The 21,350-nt window shown below is 39.0% G+C and overlaps 1 protein-coding gene across 1 annotated transcript in view; it reads right to left on the bottom strand.

Annotated features, from left to right (window-relative positions):
* Positions 1-21,350, bottom strand: part of LOC101434761 (flavin-containing monooxygenase 5-like) — a 34,814-nt gene that overhangs the window by 9,752 nt on the left and 3,712 nt on the right. Inside the window, exons 2-3 of the mRNA XM_058310060.1 lie at positions 2,885-3,073; positions 781-943 (exon numbers count right to left, since the gene is read on the bottom strand). Of these exons, the coding sequence (XP_058166043.1) occupies positions 781-943; positions 2,885-3,073 (352 nt within the window). The remainder of the gene's footprint in view (positions 1-780; positions 944-2,884; positions 3,074-21,350) is intronic.

Below are 21,350 nucleotides of genomic sequence, written 5' to 3'. Positions count from 1 at the left end.
TTCCTTCGGCATGGCATGCTTTCCCCAGATTCCTGCATCACCTCTGCGACTCTCCTTTGGGTGTTAACTCAAATGTCCCTTTCTCACTGAAGACTTGACTGGTTACTTTATCTAAAATTGCCAAAAGACTCCCCCCAACAAATTATTACTTTAGCTATTCAAACAGTGTGAAACAGAGACACCGGAAACAACATAGGTGGAAGGAGTCCACCTATGGGGGTTTTGAGAACCCCCCAAAAAGTTTAAACTTCAGCTCTCTCCAGAATGACTGAGATGTCCAGCTTCTAGAGATAAACAAGACCTTATCCAAATAAATCATACCTGCACTGTTACTTGTATGCTCAAAATAGTAAATAATAGCAGTGGCAATCTGTTCTGATACAAATGGTGACACTAACCTATAGCTGTTGTATTCATAGTGCTATGCAAATACACACATTCATAAATAAAGCTAAATCTTAAAATATTTTCTGTAGCTTTGAACTCACTATTTACTCCAAACTATTATCAATACAAAACAGCTCCTACATTTTGCTTTCCAGTTGTGTTACAATGTAGGATTTTTCTCTTAAAATAGCCCAGAAGTGGTGGTGATGAGATAGTAATAATTTTTATTTCCAATTTTATAGCATTTTGAATTATTTGGATGATCTTTCAAAGAGCATGAATTACTTATAACCAGAAAAAATTATATTTATGTTGAAAATAAGATGGTTTTCCAAGTTCTAAACTTTCTTCAAAAAGATAAAGCCTTATACAACCAATGCCTTAGAGACATACCTGGAAAGTTATGAAGTGGCAAGGAGGGATTACCATAAAGGCCGTTGCACACCATAATCCCATCAAATACGTAGGAGTCTTGCTTCCCTTCAACCTCAACCACAACATCCCACTGTCCCGTGGAAGAGAAGTCGGAGCGCTTCCTCACACTGCACACCTTTGACTGGGAATGAGACAAACCCAGACTTGTGACTCCCATTCCCAATTTCCCTCCTGTCTCAGAATTCTTGACCTTAATGAATAAAGTAAGTTACAGCTACTCTCCCCTGAAGGTTTCCCTATCAGTGGTTTCATAAAAAAGTTCCTTTCCCTACAGAAGCTTTCCAAGTAGAAACTTTGCCTGCCTTCTTCCTAATGGTGATTCTGAATTTAGTTAATGGTGAGCAGTCACTTGGGTGTCCAACCAGGTGTTTTAGGTAATACACTATATTTTTTTTCCTGAAGGAAGTTAGAAGAGAAGCTATTGTTGACTTCCCTGAAGATCTATGTCAAGTTAATGCTATGATGTTGCAGGCACCTTCGAGACTGAGCAGATACCTCACTGCACTTTGCTCTGGCATGGCTTTTTTTTTTTTTTAAATACTACATTCAAAAAATATGAGGTCCCATTCAACCCCACTGCCCCCACCCCCACTCCCTCCACAGCAACACTCTCTCCCATCATCATGACACATCCATTGCACCTGGTAAGTATATCTCTGAGCATTGCTGCACCCCATAGTCAATGGTCCACATCATAGCCCACACTCTCCCACGTTCCATCCAGTGGGCCCTGGGGGGATCTACAATGTCCTGTAGTTGTCCGTGAAGCACCACCCAGGACAACTCCACGTCCCGAAAACGCCTCCCCATCTCATCTCTTCCTCCCATTCCCCGCACCCAGCAGCCACCATGGCCACCCTTCCCACACCAATGCCACATTTTCTCTGTGGACATTGGATTGGTTGTGTCCATTGCACATCTATGTCAAGTGGGGGCTTAGATTCCACATGGATACTGGATGCACTCCTCCTGCTTTCAGTTGTAGGCACTCTAGGCTCCATGGTGTGGTGGTTGACCTTCTTCAATTCCATGTGAGCTGAGTGGGGTAAGTCCAATAAATCAGAGTGTAGGAGCTGAAGTCTGTTGAGGCTCAGGGCCTGGCTATCATATTGTCAGTCCAGAGATTCAAATCCCCTAAATATATCTTAAAGCCCAGCACCAACTACAATTCCAGTAAAGTAGCATGAAAGTCTTGTGAAAAGAGATCCCATCTGAGTCCAGTTCCATCATGCAGAAACACCAGCTCCAAAGAAGGGCCATCTGACATGGCAGTGAACCCCATCTGCCATGACCATAGAACCCGTGGGTCTCTTTATCCCTCACTAGAACCAATACCTGGGGTTGTATCTACTTTATCTGTCTCTTAGACTCTGCTCAGTTGTGCATAAGGGCATTCCTTCTGACAACCTCCAGACTCTTTTTTAGAGACTCGTAGCCATATAAACTCATTTCTCCTTTCCATTTCCCCCTTACATTAGGTCAAACAGCATTTTGAAGTCATGTTATTATATGCAGACAGGGATATTCTGCTGATCCACATTGAACCTTTAATTCAAGGTCATTTTCTAGTTGCATCTTCAGCTGGTATTTGGTAGTGATCCCTCGGTGCCAGGGAGGCTCATCCCCGGGTGTCATGTCCCATGCTGGGGGGAATGCACTGCATCTACATGCTGAGTTTGGCTTCGAGAGTGGCCACATTTGAGTAACATGAAGGCTGTCAGGAGGAAACTCCCAGGCACAATGCTACTCTACGCCTTGTTCTTATTGCAGGTGTATAGGCTCACAAGCATAGCCATTAGTATTAGTATCATAGTATTAGTATCATTGTTGGACCCTCATTCCTTCCTGGTTCTTACCGTTGCACCTGGGGGACTGCCGCTGCTCCCCCAGGGACCACGACAGAGCCCCCCAGGCCAGGAACCCAGTACCCCCCCAGCTGTTGTTTTTAATTGATTCCACTATGAGTATATATAAACATTACCATGTACCCTGGACATATGGCATGGCTTTTGATTCCACCCAATGGGCACCATATATGCTGAGAGTTCTCCATCCTACTTACCAGAAACTGAATATGTTTCATAAGCTGAAAGTGTTCGACATACATCCTGAGGTATTCCATGATTTTGGAATTGTGCATGTAGTTGGGATGATGATCAGGGAAAAGGTAATCACTAAAGGCTGTCATTTCCTTCGAAGTGTTGCTGGTGGCCGATTTATAGATACTCGGCCTGCCACCTTCAGTCTTTTCCTACAAAGAAAAAAAGAAAACACTGTATTTTAAAATAAAAGAGTAACAAGTAAAAAAGAAATCTCTGTATGTGTCATATTACATGGCACCTGGGTTGAGTGCTTTTAAGAAAGTAAAATCAAGTTTCTATTATCTTCACTAAGGAATAGTTAAAAAGAGCAAATAATTTTGTTGAGGAACAAATATAAGGTCATGAAAAGAAAAATGCATGTAGAGCACCAGAGAGTGAAAAATATATATAAAACACCAGAGAGTGAAAATAAACAGAGGAAAATGTGGGTTGACAAGAAGTTCTGGGTGGGGTTGGGATTGGGGTATCCAGGAAGTCCTAGTCTGCTTGGCAGTAACTGATGGAAAAGGATAAAGATCATAATGAGATTGGGCTTTTTTTCATTAGCAATTCTAACTACAAAATCATCATGTTCATTATAATTTTATAGACAATTACATAGAAGAATATAATTCATGATAATTGCTTTAAATATTTTGATGTATATCCTTCCAACCTTAGTCTTTCAATCTCTTTCAGATCAAAGTGTTTCTTTCTTCAAAATGAAGCAACATTAGCAAGCAGGAGATAAAGATCTGAGAAACATTATCATATATTTGGTAACTGAAGTCAAGGGGGGCATAGAAGGTATCCTTGGGAACTTCTAAAAAGTTAAAAGACTACAGGACTAAGGACAAAGTCACAAGCAGTTAAATTTAAAAGTCAAATGGAAAACCATTGAGAAAGAAAAGCAGAGAAGAAAAGAGTGGAATCATAGAAGATAGGGAAAAGTGTTTTTGAAAGGATTTGGTTTAAACATTATTAGATTCCCTTGAGAAATCAAAAAAATTTAAGCCCAAAAGCCCATTTGATTTGACAAATTTGACTGATGAGGACATTTCTGGGGAATTGCTAGGGATGACAATCATGTCACAATGGTTGAGACATGGAGGGAGGTGGGAAAATGCAGGGAGCAAGCAAGCATTCTTCCTCCAAGAACTCAGACCCTAAAAAGAAGAACTGATAAAACACCATTCTTGGGGAGAGGAGACTGGGATTCGATGAACAGGTGTCGGCACTAATAAAAGTAATGGTGTCCTCATCAACATGGTGACATGAAACAATCCCTGGAAAAGTTCCCCCTAGAATCAACTAATAAAAGGACAAATCACACATGGTTGGAACTCTGGATGACAATAGACACTGGAGAAGGACTCCAAAAACACTGAATTGAAGAAAACGAAAAATAATGACCAAATTCAGGTAGATTTTCATTCCAGACCTGCCAGTCTGGAACCCTCCTCCTTACTCCATCCCACACAATTTAAGAGTCACACAGAGGCAGCATGGACTGAGTCCCTCCGGCCATACATGCAGACTATAGAGCCACCCACAGCGGCAAGTTAGAACCCCATGCATATCCGGTCACAGGGACCCAAGCCTGCAAAAACCCAGGGCAGAACAAAGTGGCTGAGGAGTGCCACATACAAAAGAGTACCATGGGAAAAAAGAGAGAGAGAACATGGCAGAATTGTTTATAAGAGGTGTGCATACTCAATTCAGCCTCTGTTTTCTGGACCATCTAAATGCAAAACTGACCTTTCTGGGTTGGCCCAATGTAGGTCTCCAGGAAAGGATACTATAACGGGGAAGAAGATGGAGGAAGAAAAGCCTAGCAGGAAAAAAAAAGTGGTGGTGGGGGCAGGGGGAGGCGGGGACGACGAGGGAGAACTGAACTGCTCTATGGTAGGATGGGTCTCAGAACAGGAAAGTGTAAGGAAAAGAGGGCACTGAATGATGAAGAGAATTTAAACAAATCAAAGAAGCTGGAGAGAAAATTCTGCACAAAAACAGAACAGATCAAGATTCCTGGAGAAGGAACAGAGGACAGGAAGATTTCTCCTGGAGGTGAAACAATTGCACAAAAAGTGCAATCTTTAAAAATGTGCTGCAGGAGAATGACATCATCAATATGGCGATGTAAGACATACCCTGAAAAAATCCTCCCCAGTGATTCAGCAAATAGAAAGACAATTCTCACTTGCTTAGAACTCCGGAGGATGGTAGAGACTTCAGACAAATGCTGAGTCAAAGAAATAGAAAAATATCAGACCCACAGGTACACTCCCTCTCCCTCACTCAGTCCCACACTGCTTGGGATGTTGCTCAGAGCCAGTGGCTCAGAACTCTCCCACCTCCCACTGGGTACAGCAGTGATAGAACCCCATGCATGTCCAGGCACAGGGTCCCAAATCCACAGAGACCAAGAAAGAACACAAGCCACTAAGGAGTGCTCATATGATAGGGCCCCCAGAAGGGAGGATGGGGGAGGGGGGCAGGGGAGAAAGAGAGAGAGAGAGAACAGTGAAACTGTGGCTGGATAGTTTTATGTTCACTCAATCCAGTTTCTGTTGACTGGACCACCTAAACACAAAACAGACTTTTCTGAGATGACCTACTTTTCTGGACTGATCCTATCTGGATCCCCTGGGTGGGATACCCTAATGGGGAAGAAAACAAAAACAAAAACAAAAACAAAAAAAAAAGAAAAGAGGGCACTTTAAACTGAACTGCTGTGAGAAAGGAGGATCCCAGAACTGAACTGAAGACAGTATGTAAAACAGGGTACTGAGTGAGGGAGAGAATTTATACAAATCATAGGTTATGGGGAGAAAATTCTGTATAAACACAAAATTCCCATATAAGGAGCAAAGGAAAGGAAATTTTCTCCTGGAGGTGAAACAATTATACAAAAGTGCAATTTTTAAAACTGTACAACATATCCAGGATGAGAATCATATGAAGAAGAGCTGAGGAAATTGGATCGGTTAAACAGGGGCTATTCTATGGACCAAGCCTAGTGAAAAGCCTTAACACAAAAATAAACAAAAAGACCCTAGGTAAGAAGGAGAAACTGACCTTCAGAGTTAACTCATCAAGATAATCAGATGCTTACATATCAGCAGAAAAATACAAGCCATACTAAGAAACACGAAGATATGATTCAATCAAAAGAACAAATGAAAACTTCAGAGGAGACACAGGTTTGTAACAACTAATCAAAGGAGTTGAAACAAATCTAAGTAAATTCAAGGATATGAAGGAAATAGGCAAAAAGAGATAAGGGATATTAAGAAGACAAAGAAGAATTTGAAAGTATAGAGGAAAACAAAACAAAAATTATGGGGATGAAAGGCACAACAGTAGAGATTAAAAATAAACTAGAAGTCTGGGAGAAGGTGGAGTCAGAAAATCAGTTAGACCTCCCCTAGCACACCTAAGGGGAAGAGACTGTAGGACGTGCTATCCAAGCTTCCAATAGCGTATTTAGGGTTTCTGGCGAGGTGTAGGTGCTCTCACACTGGAAATAAAGAGTCATAGTCTTCTGTGTTGAGTTGGTTCAACAAGGACCCACTTGAATCTCCTACCGGACCTCTCAGGCAGCTTTCCTGCTGCCCTGGGAGAGAGAAGTGAGGAAGGGAGAAAGGGGGAAGGTCAGATCCCTAATTGTTTTATTTAACTCCAAAGAGGATTCCTAGCTTGAAATGTTCTTTTTTCTTTTCTCTTTTCTTTTCTTTTTTTCTTTTCTTTCTTTCTTTCTTTCTTTCTTTTTCTGTCGTGGTTGCTAATATTGCATTGTCTCCTGGTCTTTTCTCCTGTTTTATCCCCCAAGGTCCTTTTTCATTTATTTAGTTTTTTTCTCTTTTTCTTTTTCTTGCTTGTTTCCCCCCTTTTCTTTGCCCCCTTTTTCTCTTCTCTCTTTTTTTCTTTTCTCTCTTTTTCTTCTTTCTTATTTTATTTTCTTTATATAATAGGTGCTGCAGGGAGTGCTTCACATTTGCTGTGTTTCCTCATCCCCCATTTCCTCTTTTCTGTGTGTATTGATTTTGGCCACCTACACTATCCCCTTTCCCCTACATCTTTCTATCCTCCATCATCTACTATTTCTCTTACATTCCATCTACCTTTCTTTGGCCACCAAATTGTCTGACTTTTTATTTCTAATACCTTTTTTCTATTTTCTGTCTTTCATCCATTCTTGATATTATTGTCTTTCTTTTCTCTTTCCCTCTCTCATGAAAACACTGGCCTTTTAATTCATACTATATTCCTCCCCATATTCAGTTGACTGTCTCATTATAGGTACTCTACTTAACTGCTATAACTATACACAACTTACATGAGTCTAATATCTATTCTCCTAGATCTCACATCATTGCTCTGTTAATATTTATTAACAATACTACTTTACACATTTTCTTTTCTTACTCATTTTGCTTTCCCTGGCCGTAATATTTTCCTTCAAAGTGAACTTAGTTGGCGGAGGACTTGGCCCAGTGGTTAGGCCATCCGTCTACCACATGGGAGGTCTGTGGTTCAAACCCTGGGCCTCCTTGACCCATGTGGAGCTGGCCCACGTGCAGTGCTGATGTGCACATGGAATGCTGTGCCACACAGGGGTGTCCCCTGTGTAGGGGAGCCCCACGCGCAATGAGTGCGCCCCGTAAGGAGAGCCGCCCAGTATGAAAGAAAGTGCAGCCTCCCCAAGAATGGTGCTGCACACATGGAGAGCTGACACAACAAGATGATGCAACAAAATAAGAAACACAGATTCTCATGCCACTGACAACAACAGAAGTGGACAAAGAAGACGCAGCAAATAGAGAACAGACAACTGGGGTGGGGGGAGGAAGGGAAGAGAAATAAATAAATAAATCTTAAAAAACAAAAAAACAAAAAAACAAAGTGAACTTAGCCAGCAACAAGAAAATAGAGTAAGAAGAACAAAGTGACAAAGAGAAGACAAAACACTTATGCACAAACAACAACTAATTAATCCCCAACACTAGACAAAGAAGCTAAGGAACTGATTAAATCTGTCAAGATAAAATGATGACCAGGCAGCAACAAAAAACTACAAACCAAACCAATAATCAGGAAAACATGGGTGAATCCAATGAACAAACTAAAAACCAGGAAGAGGAGCAGAACATCAGACAAGTAATTAAAGATCTCAAAACATACATTAGAGACCAACTTAATGAAGTAAAGAAAGAGAGTAACAATATGAAGAAAACACTTGGAGAGGAAATTGCAGACATAAGCAAAAAGATAACAGATATGATGGGAATGAATACCACAGTTCAAGAAATCAAAAATACACTCTCAGCAAATAGCAGAAGATTAGAAGAGGCAGAGGAGAGAATTAGTGACATGGAAGATAGTACATCTGAAATCAAACAGGTAGTAGAACTGATTGATAAAAAGATAGAAAAAATCCAGCTAGGACTTAGGGACCTGAATGATAATGCAAAATGCACAAACATATGTATTATAGGCATCCCAGAAGGAGAAGAGAAAGGAAAGGGGACAGAAGGGATGTTGGAGGAAATAATGACTGAAAACTTCCCAAATCTACTGAGGGAGATGGATGTACATGCCCAGGAAGCCCAATGCACCCAAAACACCAAAAATCCCAACAAGCCGACCCCAAGACATATACTTGTCAAATTACCCAATGCTCAAGACAAAGAGAAAATTCTAAAAGCAGCAAGAGAAAAAAGAACCATCACATACAAGGGAAGCTCCATAAGATTAAGTGCTGATTTCTCATCTGAAACTGTGGAGGGAAGAAGGCAGTGGTATGATATAGTCAAGGTACTAAAAGAAAAAAATTTCCAACCCAGAATACACTACCCAGCTAAGCTAGCATTCAAAAATGATGGAGAGTTCAAAATATTCACAGATAAACAGAAATTAAAAGAGTATGCCAACAAGAAACCTGCCCTTTAAGAAATACTACAAGGAGTTCTGCAGGAAGAAAGAATAAAAACAGGAGAGGCAGAGTTGAAGGACAGTGTAAGAGTAACAAAAATGACAAAAAGAGAAGAAAAAAAGTAAACAAAATATGACAAACACAAGTCCAAATAAAATATGGCTAACATAAATAATTTCTTGAAAGTAATAACACTGAATGTCAATGGATTAAACTCATCTGTCAAAAGATACAGACTGGAAGATTGGATAAGGAAATATGATGCATCTATATACTGTCTACAAGAAACACATCTTAGGCCAAGGGATTCAAAGAGGTTGAAAGTGAATGGCTGGAAAACAATCTTACAAGCAAACAATAACCAAAAAAAAGGCAGGAGTAGCTATATTAATATCAGACAAAATAGACTTTAAATGCAAAACAATTGTGAGAGACAAAGATGGATACTACATATTACTGAAAGGGCTAATCTTTCAAGAAGACCAAACAATCATAAATATTTATGCACCTAACAAGGGTGCCTCCAAATACGTGAGGCAAACACTGAAAAAACTAAGTGAAAGAATAGATGCCTCTACAATTATAGTGGGGGACTTTAATACACCACTATCAACTTTGGATAGAACATCTCAAAAGAGAATCACTAAAGAAACAAAAACTCTGAACAGTATATTAGAGGAGCTGGACCTAACAGACATATACAGATCATTACACCCGAATACAGCAGGATATACATTTTTCTCAAGTACACATGGATCATTCTCCAAGATAGACCATAGCATATGGCCACAAAGAAAGGCTCAATGAATTCAGAAAGATCGAAATCATACAAATAATATCTCTGACCACAGTGGAGTGAAGCTGGAAATCTGCAAGGGCCAGAGGCCCAGATTTCACACCAAGATATGGAAATTAAACAGCACACTCTTAGAAAAACAGTAGGTCAAGGAGGAAATCTCAAAAGAAATTAATAACTACCATGAAAATAATGAAAATGATAACACAACATACTAAAACTTACGGGATGCAGCAAAAGCAGTTGAGACGGAAATTTATAGCCATGAATTCATACATCAAAAAAGAAGAAAGAGCAAAAATTGAACAACTAACCGCATATTTGGAGGAATTAGTAAAAAAACAACAAAGTAATCCCACAGGAAGAAGAAAGAAAGAAATGACAAAGATAAGAGCAGAACTAAATGAAATAGAAAATAAGAAAGCACTTGAAAAGATAAACAAAACCAAGAGCTGGTTCTTTGAGAAAATCAATAAAATTGACAAACCCTTAGCTAGACTGACAAAGAAAAAAAGAGAGAAGATGCAAATACACAAAATAAGAAATGAGAAAGGAGATATCACCACTGATCCCACAGAAATAAAGACTATCATAAGAGGATACTTTGAAAAACTATATTCCAACAAAAATGACAATTCAGAGCAAATGGACAAATTCCTAGAAACATATAAGCAGCATATATTGATAAAAGAAGAAATTGACCATCTGAACAAACCAATCACAAGTAAAGAGATAGAATCAGTCATTAAAAACCTCCCAACTAAGAAGAGCTTGGTTCAGACAGCTTCACAGGTGAATTCTACAAAACATTTCGGAAAGAGCTAATGCCAATCTTGCTGAAACTCTTCCAAAAAGTCAAAACAGAAGAAACATTACTTAAGTCATTATATGATGCCAACATTACCCTAGTACCAAAGCAAAAAAAAGACACCACAAGAAAGGAAAACTACAGACCAATTTCTCTAATGAACTTGATGCAAAAATCTTCAACAAAATACTTGCTAACTGTATCCAACAACACAGTAAACGAATTATACACCATGACCAAGTGGGATTCATTCCGAGTATGCAAGGATGGTTCAACATAAGAAAATTAATCAATGTAATATACCATATAAACAGACTGAAGGAAAAAAAATCACATGATTATATCTACAGATGCAGAAAAAGCATTTGACCAAAACAGCACCCTTTCTTCATAAAAACACTGCAAAAGATTGGAATACAAGAAATTTTCTGAACATGATAAAGAGTATATATGAAAAACCCACAGCCAACATCGTTTACAATGGTGGAATCCTAAAATCTTTCCCTCTAAGATCAGAAACAAGACAAGGATGCCCACTATCACCTCTTCTATTTAACATTGTCTTAGAAGTACTTGCTCAAGCACTGAGGCAAGAACCAGATATAAAAGGCATTCAAATTGGAAAGGAAGAAGTCAAAATTTCATTATTTGCAGATGACATGATCCTATACATAGAAAACCCTGAGAAATCTACAACAAAGCTCCTAGAACTCATAAATGAGTTTAGTAAAGTCGCAGGTTATAAGATCAATGTGCAAAAATCAGTAGCATTTCTGTACACCAATAATGAGCAAGCTCAGGAGGAAATCAAGAAACAAATACCATTTACAATAGTAAATAAAAAAATCAAATACCTAGGAATAAATTTCACTAGAGATGTAAAAAACTTATTCACAGAGAACTACACAACACTGTTCAAGGAAATCAAAGAAGACCTAAATAAATGGAAGAATATTCTCTGTTCATGGATAGGAAGGCTAAATATTATTAAGATGTCTATCCTACCAAAACTGATCTATACATTCAATGCAATCCCAATAAAAATCAACACAGCATTCTTTAATGAACTAGAAAAACTAGCTATGAAATTTATTTGGAAAGGAAAGAGGCCTCGAATAGCCAAAGACATATTGAAAAAGAAAAACAAAATTGGAGGAATCACACTACCTGACTTCAAAACATACTACAAAGCTACAGTAGTGAAGACAGCATGGTATTGGCACAAGGAGAGATACACAGGCCAATGGAACCTAATTGAGAGTTCTGACATAGATTTTTTATATATGTAGTCACATAATATTTGATAAAGCCATCACACCCTCTCAACTGGGAGAGAATGGCCTATTCAACAAATGATGCCTGGAGAACTGGATATCCATATGTAAAAGAATGAAAGAAGATTACCAACTCACACCTTGTACAAAAATCAACTCAAGATGGATCAAAGACCTAAATATAAGAACTAAGTCCATAAAGACTTTGGAAAGCAGTGTAGGGAAGCGTCTACAGGACTTGTAATAGGAAGTGGCTTCATGAACTTCACACCAAAAGCACGAGCAGCAAAAGAACAAATAGATAAAAGAGATTCCTCAAAATTAAAGCCTTCTGCACCTCAAAGGAGTTTGTCAAGAAAGTGAAAAGAGAGTCTACACAATGGGAGAAAATATTTGGTAACCCTATATCTGATAGGAGACTTATAGCCTGCATATACAAAGAACTCATATATCTTGAAAATAAAAAAACAACCCATTTGAAAAATGGGAAAAAGATTTAAAAGACACTTCTCCAAGGAAGAAATACAAATGGCCAAAATGGACAAGAAAAAATGTTCCAAATTTCTAGCTATTAGGGAAATGCAAATTAAAACTACAATGAGATATCATCTTACTCCCAAAAGATTGGCAGCTATGAAAAAAACAGAAGACTACAAATGCTGGAGAGGATGTGGAGGAATGGGAACACTCATCCACTGCTGGTGGGAATGCAGAAGGATCCAGCTATTCTGGAGGACAGTTTGGCGGTTTCTCAAAAAACTAGCTATAGATTTGCCATATGACCCAGCAATTCCACTGCTGGGTATATACCAAGTAGAACTGAAAACAAGGACACAAACCGATATATGCACACCAATGTTCATAGCAGCATTGTTCACTACTGCTGAAAGTTGTAATCAACCCAAATGCCCATCAACAGATGAATGGATAAATAAAATGTGGTATATACATACAATGGAATACTACTCAGCTTTAAAAACGAATACACTACAAACACATGTGATAACATCGGTGAATCTTGAGAACCTTATGTTGAGTGAAGCAACCCAGGCATTGAAGCACAAATGCTATATGACCGCAATGATATGAAATAAGTAAACCAAGCTGCCTCAGAGAGCTAGAGACTGGATGATAGGTTTAAAGGAAATTGGGGAGTAGAGGAAGGATGCAAGCTGACACCTACATGGGTGAAATCTATGATAAGCTGGAGGTAAGTATTTGTACAAGGAAGGGATAAAATGCGGGAATAGGGTTACCTTTGGGTGGGGCTTTGCAGGCTTGAGGGGGGCTAGGCATGGGAGGATGGGTAATATTGCCCAAGAAATTGGGGGGAGGATGAGGGTGGGGCAACATACGAACATAGGAGATTGTCAGGTATTTGGTTGAGAGTATAATGCTGAGAAAACGTTTACAAAAATATAATAAGGAAGGTTACCTGTTTAAGATGCTTAAAGGGGTAATCTGATGCAGGACAGGCTTCTAGGGAGTGTGTGAGTGCTCATTTTGCCATAGTGAGTTATATCATCGGATAGAGACCCATATAACGAGAGTGAAGGTATACCCACATCCTAGGGAGGACTGATGTTCTCAAATAGAGGGAATTGTATCTCTCTAGAGAAATGGTGGCTCCCAATGCATTAGGGCAGTTGAGCATGTCAAGCCCTTAACACTGTTGCAAGTATCTCTGAACATGGCCCTTCAAGTAATGAAGATTGACTGTCACTGTGGGCCCTAAGGGGAGGGGGAAAGAGGTATTGAGTAGATGGAATCAATGTAACTGACTGTGTGGGCAATAGAAGTGTTCCACAAGATTATGCAAGGATGGATAGAAGACATGTTAAACTACACCAAAATTATATAGGGGCTGGTAGGCTAAAATGTAAATCACAATGTAAAACATAAGATAACTAAAAATTTAGAAAATTTTGTATAGTCTAAAATGTAAACCACAATGTGAACCCTAATGTTACCTTGTTTGAAAGCTATTGTCTCAGTATCTGTACATCAGTATGAAATGTAAAAAGATTATTGCTGTGGAAGGGAAAAGGGTTTTATACTGGATATGTGGGAGTACTGTATATTGTATATATGAATTACTGTGTTCTAAAACTTTTGTGAAGATAAGCTTAATAATTAGGAAAAAAAGAAAAGAAAAAAAAGGATGTAGACACTGAGGAAAAGACAGAAGAAGATGCCTTGCCAATTTGCATACAGGGCAACACTTATTGCAGTGATGGACAGCAAAACATCAAAAACAAAGCCTTTGCATTTTTTAATTCTTTGATACCCCAATTTATTTTTACCTTAATTTTTCTAAATTAATATGTATTCTATATCTAACCTTTAAACTCATCACTATATTCCATTTTACTATTAATGGAACCTAGCAATATATTGGGCTTCATTTTTTAAAAAAAAATATTTATTTATTATTATTATTATTTTTTAATTACATTAAAAAAATATATATGAGGTCCCATTCAACCCCACCGCCCCCGCCCCCCACTCCCCCCACAGCAACACTCTCTCCCATCATCGTGATACATCCATTGCACCTGGTAAGTTCATCTCTGAGCATCACTGCACCCCATAGTCAATGGTCCACATCATAGCCCAGACTCTCTCACGTTCCATCCAGTGGGCCCTGGGGGGATCTACAGTGTCCCGTAATTGTCCGTGAAGCACTATCCAGGACAACTCCACGTCCTGAAAACGTTGGGCTTCATTTTTTAAGAAGTTTTGGATCACAGAGAGGTTCAACAATGACAGGGAAGGAATACTGGTGTGGGATGTTACTGACAGGGCACACATGGTTGGCAGAGAGTTCTCCAGGGCATATATCCAGGGTACATAAAAATGTTTGGATATTTTCATAGTGGTTACAATTAAAACAACAACTGAGGGAGTGCTGAGTTCCTAGTCAGGGGAGCTCTATCAGATTCCCTAAAGGAACAGCAACAACCCCCCAGGAGCAACAGCAAAGACTGAAAAAAGAAGGAATGTCCAACAATGAGCCCTTGATATTGATGACTATGTTTGTGAGCCTGTGCACCTGAAATAAGAACAAGACCTAGAGCTGCAGGGTGCCTAAGAGTTACCTTCTGAGAGCCTTTGTGTTGCTCAAATGTGGCTAGTCTCGAAGCCAAACTCAGCATGTAAATGCATTGCCTTCCCCCCAGCATGGGACATGACTCCTGGGGATGAGCCTCCCTGGCAGTGAGGAATTACTACAAAGTACCAGCTGATAATGTAACTAGAAAATGACCTTAAATAAAAGGGTCAACTTGGACTAGCAGAATATCTCAATCTACACATATAATACCAGGAGTTAAAAATGCTTTTTGACCTGAATAAAAGGGGGAAATGGAAAGGACAAATGTGTTTATATGGCTATGAGTCTCCAAAAAGAGCCAGGAGGTTATCAGAGGGATTGCCCTTATGCACACCTGATCAGTCCCAGAGACTGCTAAAGTAGATACAACCCCAGGTATTGGTTCCTCTGAGGGCTACAGAGACCCACAGGTCCTATGGTCATGGCAGATGGAGTTCAGTGCCATGTCAGTTCACCCTACTTTGGAGTTTGTGTTTTTGTGTGATGGAGCTGGACTCAGATGTGATCTTTACCCACAAGCCTCTCCTGTTACTTTTAATGGATCTGTAGTTGGTGCTGGGGTTTAGTGTATACCCAGGGGACCTGAATCTCTGGACTGACCATGTGATAGCCAGGCCCTGAGCCTCAACAGACTTGCAACTCCTACACTCTGGTTTATTGGATTTACCCCACTCAGCTAACATGGAGGTGAAGAAGGTCAACAACCACACCAGGGAGCCAAGAGTGCCTACAACTGAAATCAGGAGAATTGCATCCAGCATCCATGCGGAATCTAAGCTCCCTCTTGACATAGATGTATAATGGACACAACCATTCTAAGGTCCACAGGATGGAGGAATAGAGTAGGGATTAGAGTGGACTTACTGATATTCTATACATGAGCTATTGTGATTAGTAATCAAAGAAAATGTGGCATTGATGTGGAGAAAGTGGCCATGGTGGCTGCTGGGGATAGGGAGTGAGAGGAAGAGATGTGATGTGGGGGCATTTTCGGGACTTGGAGTTGTCCTGGGTGGTGCTGCAGGGACAGTTACCAGACAATGTATGTCCTCCCATGGCCCACTGGGTGGACTGTGAGAGAGAGTGGTCTATGGTGTGGACCATTGACCATGAGGTGCAGTGGAGCTCAGAGATGTATTCACCAAGTGCAATGAATGTCTGATGATGATTGAGGAGGTTGTTGTTATGGGGGGAGGAGTGGGGTGTGGGGTTGGGGGGTATGTGGGGAACTCATATTTTTTTAATGTAACAAATAAATAAAGACAAAAAATAAAAAAAATAAACTAGAGGTATAAAACAACAGATTTGACCAGGCAAAAGAAAGAATCAGCAAACTGGAAGATAGGACAATAGAAATCATAATATCAGAAGACAGAGAAAAGAGTAGAAAAATTGGGGCAGTGTTTCAGGGATTTGAGTGACAGCACACAGCACACAAACATACATGTCTTTGGTGTCGCAGAAGGGAAAATGGACAGAAAAAAATATTTGAGGAAATAATGGCTGAAAACTTTCCAACTCTTAGGAAAGACATAAATAAATGTGTCCAATAAGTGTAATGTACTCGCAAAAAATAAATCCTAAAAAACCAAAACAATATGTGCTGGGGAGGATATGGAGAAATAAGAGCACTCCTTCATTGTTGGTGGGAATGTAGAATGGTGCAGCCTCTGTGGAAGAGAGTTGGCAGTTCCTCAGGAAGCTAAATACAGAACTGGTGTATGATCTGGGGATCCCTCTATGTGGAATAGATCCAGAACTGAAAACAGTGACATGAACAGACATTTGCACCCAATTTTTATATCAGCATTTTCACAATTGCCAAAGATGGAAACAACCCAAGTGTCCATCAACCCCATCAATCAATGAATGGAAAAATAAAATGTGGTATATACATACAATGGAATATTAAGCTGCAGTAAGAAGAAATGAAACTGGGATACATAGATAACATGGATGAAACTTGAAGAAATTATGCTCAGTGAAATAAGCCAGGCATAAGAGGACAAGAATTTCATGGTCTCACTAATAAGAACTTAATAAGAAGAATGAACACATAGAGTTAAAACCTAAAGTTACTAGGAGATAGGATGAGTGCTGAGAAGAGGTACTGATATTTAATGTATGTAGAATTTTTAATTAGCATGACTATAAAGGTGTGGAAATTGATAGAATTGATGATAATACATTATAGTGAGTATAACTAACACAGCTGGTTTGAAAATGGAATTGTGGCTGAAAGGGGTAGTCTAGGGATATAAATATCAATTGAAAGAAAGCTAGAGAATAACCTAGGGACTGAATAACATAGTGAACCCTGAGGTAGATGAGGATTCTGGTTAATAGTTCAAGCACAAGAATGTTCTTCAATGAACTAGAATAAATGTGCATCACTGTTAATACAATTAATGTAATTTATGGACTATAGTTAACAGCAATATTGTAATATTCTTACATCAATGTCAAAGATGGGACTGTGTTAAATGTATGCTATAGACCATAGTTAGTGGTAATAGTCTGATGATGTTCTTTCATAATCTGTAACAAATGTTCCACGCAATGTAAGGTGTTGGTGGAGGGGTATTGTATGGGATTCTGCAAATTATGTGTGATTATTTTGTAAGTTCAAAACTTCTTGAATAAATATATATATATATATAGAGAGAGAGAAAGATAAATCTTAACATATCTACTGCAAGACACATACTAATCAGAACATCAAATGCCAAAGATAAAGAGAGAAATCTGAAAGAAACAAGAGGAAAAGCAATTCATCACATACAATGGATCCTCAATTAGACTAAGGGCCGATTTTCATCAGAAACCATGAAGGCAAGCAGGCAGTGGTATGATATATTTAAGCTGTACTAAGAGAAAAACTGCCAGCCCCAAATTCATTATCCAGAAAAAGTGACCTTCAAAAATGAGGGAGAGTTTAAAATATTCACAGAAAAACAGAAACAGAGAGTTCATCAACAAGAGACCAGGGATTTGTGTGGGTTGAAAGGAAAAGACAGGAGAGAGTGACTTGGAGTAGTGTGAAGAAATTAGGATTATCAGTAAGAGTGACTAAAAGGGTAAATGCAAAACCCACTAGTATTGCATCCTCAATATATAACTCTACTCTTTAATTCCTATGAGTCAGAAAGCAATTGAATAAGAAAAAGTCACTTATACTGAAAATATGAAGAGGTAATATACAAAAGCAACATAAAGGGGAAACAGAGGGATATGGGAACAGAGAACATGTATGTATGAAGCTAAATTGGTATCTTTTCAAATTAGTAGGTTTTATTTTTTATAATTAATAATTTTACATACATGTTATATAAAAAAATAAAGAGAATTCCCATATGCCCCTCTCCCTCCCCCTCCCATCCTTTCCCACATTAACAATATCCTTCATTAGTGTGGTACATATGTTACAATTGATGAACCCATATCAATGCATTGACTTCAGTTTACATTATAGTTTACAGTTTGTCCCGCATAATTTTGTAAGTTATGACAAAATATGCAATGTTCTGTATCTATCATTCCAATGTCATGCAGGGCAAATTCAGTGTCCCCAAAATGTCCCCATATTACACCTATTTTTTCCTCTCCCATCCCTCAGAACCTCTGGTGGCCACTGCCTTTACATGAATGATGAGTTCTTCCATTGCTAGAATAATAATAAGTCTATAGTAGAATAATAATAAGTCTACTTTAGTCCATTGTTCATTTTCTAACCTTGAGGATTTGGGGATGGTGATGCCTACTCTGCTTCTAGTTGAGAGGGAGCTTAGATATTATGGGGCAGATGGATGGAACTACCTTGCTTGCTGTTGCAGATACTCTCTGTTCCTTGGGATGGGCATTGTCCATCAACATCTCCTTATTAGTTGTCCTGGGTGAGTCCAATGAACTGGAGAGAAGGTGTTGCAACTCTGCTGAAATTCAGGGCTTAACTGGCACGTGGACAGACCAAAAATTTAAGTCTCTGGGACATATATTTATTTTTAGATGTAGGTTGTGAAATACAAACCTCAAGACTACCACAAAGAAAGTATTTTTAAAAAATACAGAAATAGAAATGAGAAAGGAATCAGTCACATACATCATAACAGATCAACTATATAGAAAAGGAGATTGCAGTAAAGAAAAAGATTTAAAAAGTTATGACATCAAACCAAAGGACAAAATGGCTGAAGTAAGTGCTGCCTTTACAGTAATAACACTGAATTTTAATGGATTAAACTCCATAATCAAATGGCACAGAGTGGCAGAATGGATAAAAAAGCATGATCCTACTATATGTTGCCTACAAGAGACTCACCTTAGGCCCAAAGACACAAATAGGTTGAAAGTAAAAGACTGTAAAAAGATATCCACACAAATAGCAACTGAAAAAAAGCTGAGGTAACTATTCTACTATTAGACAAAATAGTCTTTAGGTCAAAAGCTGTTATAAGAGACAAAGAAAACCACTACATATTAATAAAAGGGTCAATCCAACAAGAAGAAATAGCAATCATAAATATTTATGCACCTAACCACGATACCCCAAAATACATGAAGCAAACACTGGCAAAACTGAAGGGAGAAATAGACACATCTATCATGATAGTTGGAAATTTCAGTACACCACTCTCATGAATAGATAGAGCATCTAGACAGATAATCAATAAGGAAACAGAGAACTTGAATAATATGATAAATGAGCTAGACCTAATAGACATATACAGAATATTGCACCCAAAATCAGCAGGATATATGTTCTTCTCAAGGGTACATGAATCATTCTCCAAGATAGATCACATTTTAGGTCACAAAACAAGTCTCAGTAAATTTTAAAAAGTCTTATATTATACAAAGCATCCTCTCTGACCATAATGAATGAAAAATATAGAATGAAAATCTATAACAGGTTGGAAAACTTGAAAATCCACAAATATGTGGAGGTTAAATAGCATACTCTCAAACAATTGGTGGGTGAAAGAAAAAATTGCAAGGGAAATCAGTAAATATTTTGAGACTAATGAAAACAAAAACACAACATATCAAAACTTATGTGATGTAGCAAAGGCAATGCTGAGGGCAACATTTACAACCCTAAAAGCTTACATCATGAAAGAAAGAACTAGTAACTCAGGAGAAAATCCGCTTCCTTGGTCTGCCTGTTTGGAGACTGGCTGGTGGGTCCAAGCTGGCCATTAGTCCCAACAACAACCTGTCCCCCTGTTCTTAGAGACCTCCCGGGCTGCACACAGGTCTTATTAACAGAGTGGGCTAGAAACAACCTTGGCTCCAGTGTTTTGTTCAGGGGTAATGTGACCAGGGTCTTTTGAAAAGTAATGTCCCAATGAAGTACTAGATATTTATGTAATGAATGGGCTTTTTAAAAAAATTATTATTAACAATAATATCCTTTCAGAAATTTCTAGCTACTTTGTAACTGAATGACTTAACCTGTTAATAAACGCATGTATTAAAAGTCTACATTCCCCCCACCCTCCCCAAGAAAGAACTAATAACAAAGACTAACTATACACCTGGAGGAACTAGAAAAGAACAGGAAACTAAATCCAAAGTAAGCAGAAGGAAAGAAGTAAAAAAGATAAGAGCAGCAATAAAGAAAAATTGAGAATAAAAAACAATGGAAAGCATTAACAAAACTAAAAGTCAATTATTTGAAAAGATCATTAAAACTGACAAGGAGAGTAGATGTGGCTCAAGGATTTGAGTGCCCACCTCCCACATGGTAGGTCCTGGGTTCAGTTCCCCATGTTTCCTAAAGAAAACAAACAAACAACAAGCAAAATAACTAGCAAAAAAATGAGCAAACAGATGAGGAGCCAACTCAGTGGAGCTGATGTGGCTCAGTGGTTGAGTGCTGGCTGCCTGCATATGAGGTCCCAGGTCTAATCCCCAGTCCGAGTACCTAAAAAAAAAAAAAATTGACAAACCCTAAGCTAGACTAGAAATCATAGGCAGAGAACTGGAAAATTCACAAAGAGTATAGCACTTAAATAAGGAGAGAGTCAAAGAAGAAATTTTTAAAAAATATTTATTTTTTATTTATTTCTCTCCCCTTCTCCCCCTCCCATTGTCTGCCCTCTGTGTCCATTTGCTGCGTTTTCTTCTTTGTCCACTTCTGTTGGTCAGCAGCTCGGGAATCTGTTTCTTTTTGTTGCACCATCTTGTGTGTCAGCTCTCCGTGTGTGCAGCACAATTCCTGGGTAGGCTGAACTTTCTTTCACGCTCGGCGGCTCTCTCTACGGGGCGCACTCCTTGTGCGTGGGGCTCCCCTACGCAGGGGCACCCCTGCGGCACAGCACTTCTTGCGCATATTAGCACCATGTGTGGGCCAGCCCCACACAGGTCAAGGAGACCCGGGTTTGAACCGTGGACCTCCCATGTGGTAGATGGACACCCTATCCACTGGGCCAAGTTCGCTTCCCCAAAGAAGAAATTGCAAAAGTGATCAGTAAATATCTCAAGATGAATACAAATAAGAATACAACATATCAAAACTTATGG

This window comes from Dasypus novemcinctus, chromosome 13 (assembly GCF_030445035.2).
Source record: "Dasypus novemcinctus isolate mDasNov1 chromosome 13, mDasNov1.1.hap2, whole genome shotgun sequence".
Taxonomy (NCBI): domain Eukaryota; kingdom Metazoa; phylum Chordata; class Mammalia; order Cingulata; family Dasypodidae; genus Dasypus; species Dasypus novemcinctus.
The sequence above is the reverse complement of the archived record's forward strand: the minus strand, read 5'-3'. Positions and strand labels throughout refer to the sequence as shown.